The sequence below is a fragment of the Nuphar pumila genome, chromosome 5 (assembly GCF_984573655.1).
Source record: "Nuphar pumila chromosome 5, dmNupPumi1.hap1.1, whole genome shotgun sequence".
NCBI lineage: Eukaryota > Viridiplantae > Streptophyta > Magnoliopsida > Nymphaeales > Nymphaeaceae > Nuphar > Nuphar pumila.
In genome coordinates, this window is record NC_143253.1 from 122200134 (window position 1) to 122207869 (window position 7736).

The 7736-nt window shown below is 38.1% G+C and overlaps 1 protein-coding gene across 1 annotated transcript; it reads right to left on the minus strand.

Annotated features, from left to right (window-relative positions):
* Positions 1 to 7370: 7370 nt before the first annotated feature.
* LOC149838450 (cysteine proteinase inhibitor 5-like) lies at positions 7371 to 7736 on the minus strand. The gene has a single exon (XM_090008252.1). The coding sequence runs from the start codon at positions 7734 to 7736 to the stop codon at positions 7371 to 7373; it is 366 nt and encodes a 121-aa protein (XP_089864378.1).

Here is a 7736-nt window from a genome sequence, read left to right on the forward strand (position 1 = left end):
TGTTACAATGGACAAAGGAGTGCGGGGCTGATGGCGTGTGCGATCAGCGGCGCTCCTTTTTTGTGCAAAAATGTGATTTAGTGGCGCTTCTTGACCTCGTTAAAGACCTTGGTGGAAAACAGGTCTTTATCAACGGTCAAGAACCACTGCTAAATCAGCTATTTTCGTGATTTCTTGCAAAACCGGGCACTGCAGGAGTGTGACGATTGTGCGTCTACTACTACGCCCAATTGAGATAAATACAGTGGATGGCCAAAACATCGAACTTGCGGCCGTTGTTGATTTATTTGATTTAGTGGCGGACCTTGGCCACGCTAATTCATTGAGTGCAAAAAAGACCTCTAGTGGCAGTCGAGACCGTGTCTAAAGATCTGTTTTATAATAAACCCGTGCGCGCCGCTGATCGCTCATCCGACTAACATCGAACAAAATTGTTGTTCCACTTTTACTCCATCCCTATATATATATATATATTTGTGGTAAACATATTTTATTTACCCTATATATATTATATATTATATATTATTTATGCAATACTTGGGTGTGATGTCCATCACCCTGCATCATATAACCTGCTTTGGCATCGAGAGGGTGGTGTATGTTCGCCCCCGATGATTCACTGAATCCCACGTCTGTGTTCAGGGCTTTGAATGAGCACCACGTATACAAGCACATGGGGCTCGTATTCCCGTGTATGTTGACATAACTTTGCATCGGACTCTGGTGTTGTTGCAAAGACTTAAGTACCCTTTCTTGCTATTCTTCTCATAAAGTGATGGTTTGAGAAAATGACAAAAATGCCCTTTATTCAAAAAAGAAAAAACAAACAGTTCAAAAAAAGGACAAACATGTCCTTCATCCAGAAAGTCGAGGATGATGTTGACTCTTCAAAGTCTTCTTCTTTTTCTGTTCAAAAAAAGGACAAACATGTCTTCTTCTTCTTTCTCCGTAAAACACTGTAAAACCCTCTCTCTCTCTAGAGAAGAAATCAAGGGAAACAAAGAGTTCTTCCTGGAGAAGGCCATGAACATCAACCCTCTCACTCTCACTCTATCTCCCTTCTCTCTCTACTTCTGTGCACATCCAACAGACGATCCTACATTGCTCCATCGTCATCTTCTTCTTCTTTCTTCTTCGTAAAACACTGTAAAACCCTCTCTCTCTCTAGAGAAGAAATCAAGGGAGGTAAAGGGTTCCTCCTGGAGAAGGCCATGAACACCAACCCTCTCACTCTCTCTCCCTTCTCTCTCTACTTATGTGCCTGATTTAGAGTTTTTGCCCTTACAGGAGGGGGGTCCGGGGGTTCATCCCAGCGTGGGTAGCATCATTCAACTAAATGAGTTGTAGATCCTGATTCAGAGTTTTTACCCTTATAGGAGAGGGGTCTGGGGGTTCCTCCCAACGTGGGTAGCATCATTCAACTTGAAGAGTTGTGGAGTCTGATTCAAAGTTTTTACCCTTACAGAAAATGGGGGTCTGAGGGCTCCTCCCAGCGTGGGTAGCATCATTCAACTTGATGAGTTGTGGAGTCTGATTCAAAGTTTTTATCCATTCATATTTTAAGGCATTAGATCTCATTTTTTAACATTCACGCATGTGCAGTTTGCTTTCATCATGTTCAGTTGCTTTCTAGATTATACTTTGAATTCTTGTGCATTTTAGATCTATCGATTTGTATGTAACCAGAGCTCATTTTAATCTGAATTTTTTACTGCAACTTCATGCATATATCTTCATGCTCTCCACCAAAAATCAGATCATTCTGAGTTTGTTTGACTTACTTTAAAAATCGAGATTCAAAACCTGTTATTTTGCACCGTCAGGATTTTAGCAGAATCAGGACCAACTTGCGGAAGTGATTTCTCCCTAACCAAAGATGATCTTTCCAATCCGTAAAAAGGGTTGTTTTCTAAATTAAATCTAGTTTGTTCATACCAAATTTCAGCGATTTCTATCATGTTTTCATACCAGTTTCGGGTCAAAAACCATAACCCTGTCACCCTGTGTCATTTTAACACTTCAGATTTTGATCCATTTTGTTTGAATTTTATTTTCCTAATGGGAGATCATTTTTCAATTCTGTAAAACGGGTTCTCTTTGTTTATGTGTCTAGTTCATTCTTGTAAATTTTCATAATTTTTCATTGTCAATTACTATTTTATTTTGATTAAATACCAGAACCTTGTATCCAGATTTTATAAATGTTCTCATTTTGGCCCCCATATCATGACTGTTGTAGCACTTCTTTAACAAATCGTTATTTGATTGACAATATTCTTCAGCAAATTATTGTTATGATTTTTTTAAGTCTCTAATGAGTCCCTACTATGATTTGTAGTATTTTTGGGTCTCCAACGAGCCTCACAATGATTTATAGTGTTGTCCGATCTTTTAACTATGATTTATAGTGCTTTGGGGTCTCCAACGAGCCCCACAACGATTTGTAGTATTTTTCGGTCTTTTAACTATGATTTATAGTGTTTTCGGGTCTCTAACAAGACCCACATCGATTTATAGTGTTGCTGGACCTCGCTATAGCGATTTATAGTGTTTCTCGCTAAACACTACAGCGATTTGTGATACAAATCGCTATCCGAATCAAGACCAACTTGTCAGGGTCATATCTCCCTAACCAGAGATCGGATTTTAAATCCGTAAAAAGTGGTGTCTTTGTTATAAAGTCTAGTTTATTTTTATAAATTTTCAGCGATTTCTATTGTCATTTGATACCCCATTTGGATCTAAAACCAGGCCCCTATCAGTCTACCTTATTTGAGTGACATAGGTTTTTATTTCATTTTGTAAGAGTCATATATCCCCAACAGAAGATCATTTTTCAAATCCGTAAAAAGGGTTTTCTTTCTCTATATGTCTAGTTTATATCTAGAAAGTTTTATAACTTTTTATGCTCATTTGATATTTCAAACCTGTTAAAAACCGAGACATGTTATAAAATGTTATAAAACTTAAAAAGTTTGAAACTTCCTCTATGTGTCTCGATTTTTAACAACTTTGAAATATCAAATGAGCATAAAAAGTTATAAAACTTTCCAGATATAAACTAGACACATAGAGGAAGAAAACTCTTTTTACGGATTTGGAAAATGATCTTCCGTTGGGGAGATATGACTCTTACAAAATGAAATAAAAACCTATGTCACTCAAATAAGACCGACTGATAGGGGTCTGGTTTTAGATCCAAATAGGGTATCAAATGACCATAGAAATCGCTGAAAATTTACAGGAATAAACTAGACTTTATAACAAAGACACCATATTTTACGGATTTGAAATCCGATCTCTGGTTAGGGAGATATGGCCCTGACAAGTTGGTCTTGATTCAGATAGCGATTTGTATCACAAATCGCTGTAGTGTTTAGCGAGAAACACTACAAATCGCTGTAGCGTTTAGCAAATTGTTGTTATGATTTTTTTGAGTCTTTAATGAGTCCCTATTATGATTTGTAGTATTTTTGGGTCTCCAACGAGCCTCACAATGATTTATAGTGTTGTCCGATCTTTTAACTATGATTTATAGTGCTTTGGGGTCTCCAACATGCCCCACAACGATTTGTAGTGTTTTTCGGTCTTTTAACTATGATTTATATTGTTTTCGGGTCTCTAAGAGACCCACAACGATTTATAGTGTTGTTGGACCTCGCTATAGCGATTTGTAGTGTTTCTCGCTAAACACTACAGCGATTTGTGATACAAATCGCTATCCGAATCAAGACCAACTTGTCAGGGTCATATCTCCCTAACCAGAGATCGGATTTCAAATCCGTAAAAAGTGGTGTCTTTGTTATGAAATCTAGTTTATTCCTGTAAATTTTCAGCGATTTATTTGGTAATTTGATACCCTATTTGGATCTAAAACCAGGCCCCTATCAGTCTGCCTTATTTAAGTGACATAGATTTTTATTTCATTTTGTAAGAGTCATATCTCCCCAACGGAAGATCATTTTTCAAATACGTAAAAAGGGTTTTCTTCCTCTATATGTCTAGTTTATATCTGAAAAGTTTTATAACTTTTTATGCTCATTTGATATTTCAAACCTGTTAAAAACCGAGACATGTTATAAAATGTTATAAAACTTAAAAAGTTTGAAACTTCCTCTATGTGTCTCGATTTTTAACAAGTTTGAAATATCAAATGAGCATAAAAAGTTATAAAACTTTCCAGATATAAACTAGACACATAGAGGAAGAAAACTCTTTTTACGGATTTGGAAAATGATCTTCCGTTGGGGAGATATGACTCTTACAAAATGAAATAAAAACCTATGTCACTCAAATAAGATAGACTGATAGGGGTCTGGTTTTAGATCCAAATAGGGTATCAAATAACCATAGAAATCGCTGAAAATTTACAAGAATAAACTAGACTTTATAACGAAGACACCACTTTTTACGGATTTGAAATCCGATCTCTGGTTAGGGAGATATGACCCTGACAAGTTGGTCCTGATTCGGATAGCGATTTGTATCACAAATCGTTGTAGTGTTTAGCGAGAAACACTACAAATCGCTATAGCGAGATCCAACAACACTATAAATCGCTGTGGGTCTCGTTAGAGACCCAAAAACACTATAAATCATAGTTAAAAGATCGAAAAACACTACAAATCGTTGTGGGGCTCGTTAGAGACCCCAAAGCACTATAAATCATAGTTAAAAGATCGGACAACACTATAAATCATTGTGAGGCTCGTTGGAGACCAAAAAATACTACAAATCATAGTAGAGACTCATTAGAGACTCAAAAAAATCATAACAACAATTTGCTGAAGAATATTGCCAATCAAATAACGATTTGTTGAAGAAGTGCTAAAACAGTCATGATATGGGGGCCAAAATCAGAACATTTATAAAATCTAGATACAAGGTTCTGGTATTTAATCACAATAAAATAGTAATTGACCATGAAAAATTCTGAAAATTTACAAGGATGAACTAGACACATAAACGAAGAGAACCCGTTTTACAGAATTGAAAAATGATCTCCCATTAGGAAAATAAAATTCAAACAAAATGGATCAAAATCTGAAGTGTTAAAATGACACAGGGTGACAGGGTTATGGTTTTTGACCCGAAACTGGTATGAAAACACCATAGAAATCGCTAAAATTTGGTATGAACAAACTAGATTCAATTTAGAAAACAACCCTTTTTACGGATTGGAAAGATCATCTTTGGTTAGGGAGAAATCACTTCCGCAAGTTGGTCCTGATTCTGCTAAAATCCTGACGGTGCAAAATAACAGGTTTTGAATCTCGATTTTTAAAGTAGGTCAAACAAACTCAGAATGATCTGGTTTTTGGTGGAGAGCATGAAGATATATGCATGAAGTTGCAGTAAAAAATTCAGATTAAAATGAGCTCTGGTTACATACAAATCGATAGATCTAAAATGCACAAGAATTCAAAGTATAATCTAGAAAGCAACTGAACATGATGAAAGCAAACTGCACATGCGTGAATGTTCAAAAATGAGATCTAATGCCTTAAAATATGAATGGATAAAAACTTTGAATCAGACTCCACAACTCTTCAAGTTGACTGATGCTACCCACGCCGGGAGGAGCCCCCAAACCCCCCTCTTGTAAGGGCAAAAACTCTAAATCAAGCTCCACAACTCATCAAGTTGAACGATGCTACAGTTAGTGTGCAGGTCAGTCGGTGTTTGATGGAGAAATGTTGGATCGTTTGTTGGATGTGCACAAAAGTAGAGAGAGAAGGGAGAGAGAGTGAGATGAGTTTTTACCCCTCTCTTGTAAGGGTAAAAACTCTGAATCAGGATCTAGAACTCATTTAGTTGAATGATGATACCCACGCTGAGAGGAGCCCCCAAACCCTCCTCTTGTAAGGGTAAAAACTCTGAATCAGGCTTCACAAGAGTCAATGTACAGGTCAGTCGGTGCTTGATGGAGCAATGTATGATCTTCTAATGGATGTGCACAGAAGCAGAAATAGAAGGGAGAGAGAGAGTAAGAGGGTTGATGTTCATGGCCTCCTCCAGGGGAGATTTCTTTCTCGGATAATCCTGCAGTGCAGAGACTGAGTCTTAAATAATCATCTTCGGGGCACTTAAGTCTTTACAACCACTCATTTTCAAGAACCGTCATTTTTTTTTTGCACCAATGGAGGAAAGTGTACTTAAGTCTTTGCAATCTTATCAAACTCCAACGCTAATTAATGCTGACAAACATGGGGATACGAGACGCACATGCTTACATACGTGGTGCTCTTTGGGACCCCCGATAATGAGATGTAGCTAACTGCCCTGTTCGGGGGGGGGGGAACATATAACCTGCTTTGGCATCATACACCATCTTCCTTCTTTATTCGTGTGATCACAACCAAAACACGTGGGTGCAATGAAGTGATGATGTCTTTATTGTGAATTACAAAGTCTCTCAATGCTAGGGCCGTCAATGGTTAGGACATTTAGACCTGGATACTCAGGTCATATAATGATGATATAAACCTGACCCAGTAAAATAAATAAATAAAGTGTTTTTAAAATTAAAATTTTTCAGATCTTAACCAGAACATAGATCAGACATGGGCCTGGTCTGAAATTTCATAAACCATAACCCTAACGAGATCCTGTTTGTTAAACTCATGATAAGACAATTGGACCGCTATCTCTATTACCTAACCCGAATCTTATGGATCCAGTACGAGTTAGGATCAGGTGATGCCCCACCCGTTGACACCCCTAGTCAAAACTTTGCTGGTCCTGGCTTGAACCAAAAACTGCCATGTGCTTGATCCGAGGATCCTTGTCGCCCATATCTGCCCCTCCAGCAGATACAGGGATGTCAAAAGCTTTGGATTTGGTAGGCATTAAACTTGGTAATGGGGCATCCTATCAACAATCAGGTTCAGATCCAATTTGTCGTTTTCTCTTTGGATAACTAAATCCGTGTCCGTTTTGAATTTTAATACGATGGTTATCTGATACTCACTACATGTAAGGATATATGTGGTTAGCTAGTTCATGTTAGTCGGATCTGGATTAGTATATACTATATTTGTTTTTTATCCAAATCCAATCTGCCAGGATACAATTAAGTTGGATTCAGTAAAGCCTGCATCTGAACCGAATTCAATCCAAGCTAAAATGATCCAGTAATTGGGTTTGAACGCCATGTAGTTTAGAATCATTTTCATTGGTTTCGGCAGTATTTGAATAGTGTAACGCGTAGATGACTCAATAGCAACTTGGTGCACAAAGTTCAAATAATGTTGAATATAAAACTAATCTGATTCATGAAATGCACACAATAGATAGCAGACACAAACAATCACGTAGCAGACCTCTCTGCACGATGCATGATAAGGCTAAATTGCTGATAGCAATCACAATCACACAATAGGTAGAACGGGCTCAAACGAAGTCAGATTCATGAAATGCACCCAGGACTTCTCCCACACCACAGCCTTGTAAATCTTGATCAACGTATCGTTGGATGAAGCCTCGATCAGCAAGCGGTAGTTCTCTCCGGCCACCACCTGGCTTTGGCCCTCCACCACCTCTATGAATTGCAGGTTTGCCTGCTGCTCCTTGTTGTACTCCGACACCGCGAACTTGCCAACATCTTGCACATGGCTGTCGTTCTTCACGTCGGGGATCGGCTGCCAACAACCAGCACAGAATGTAGCTCTTGCAGAGCCCAAACAAGTCAAGAAACAGAGAAGCAGAAGAGAGAGAAACAAGTCTTGACTCCTCAT

Excerpts from the sequence above, each read along its gene's own strand:
- LOC149838450 (XM_090008252.1), bottom strand. The coding sequence starts at position 7,736 with ATGAGGAGTCAAGACTTGTTTCTCTCTCTTCTGCTTCTCTGTTTCTTG.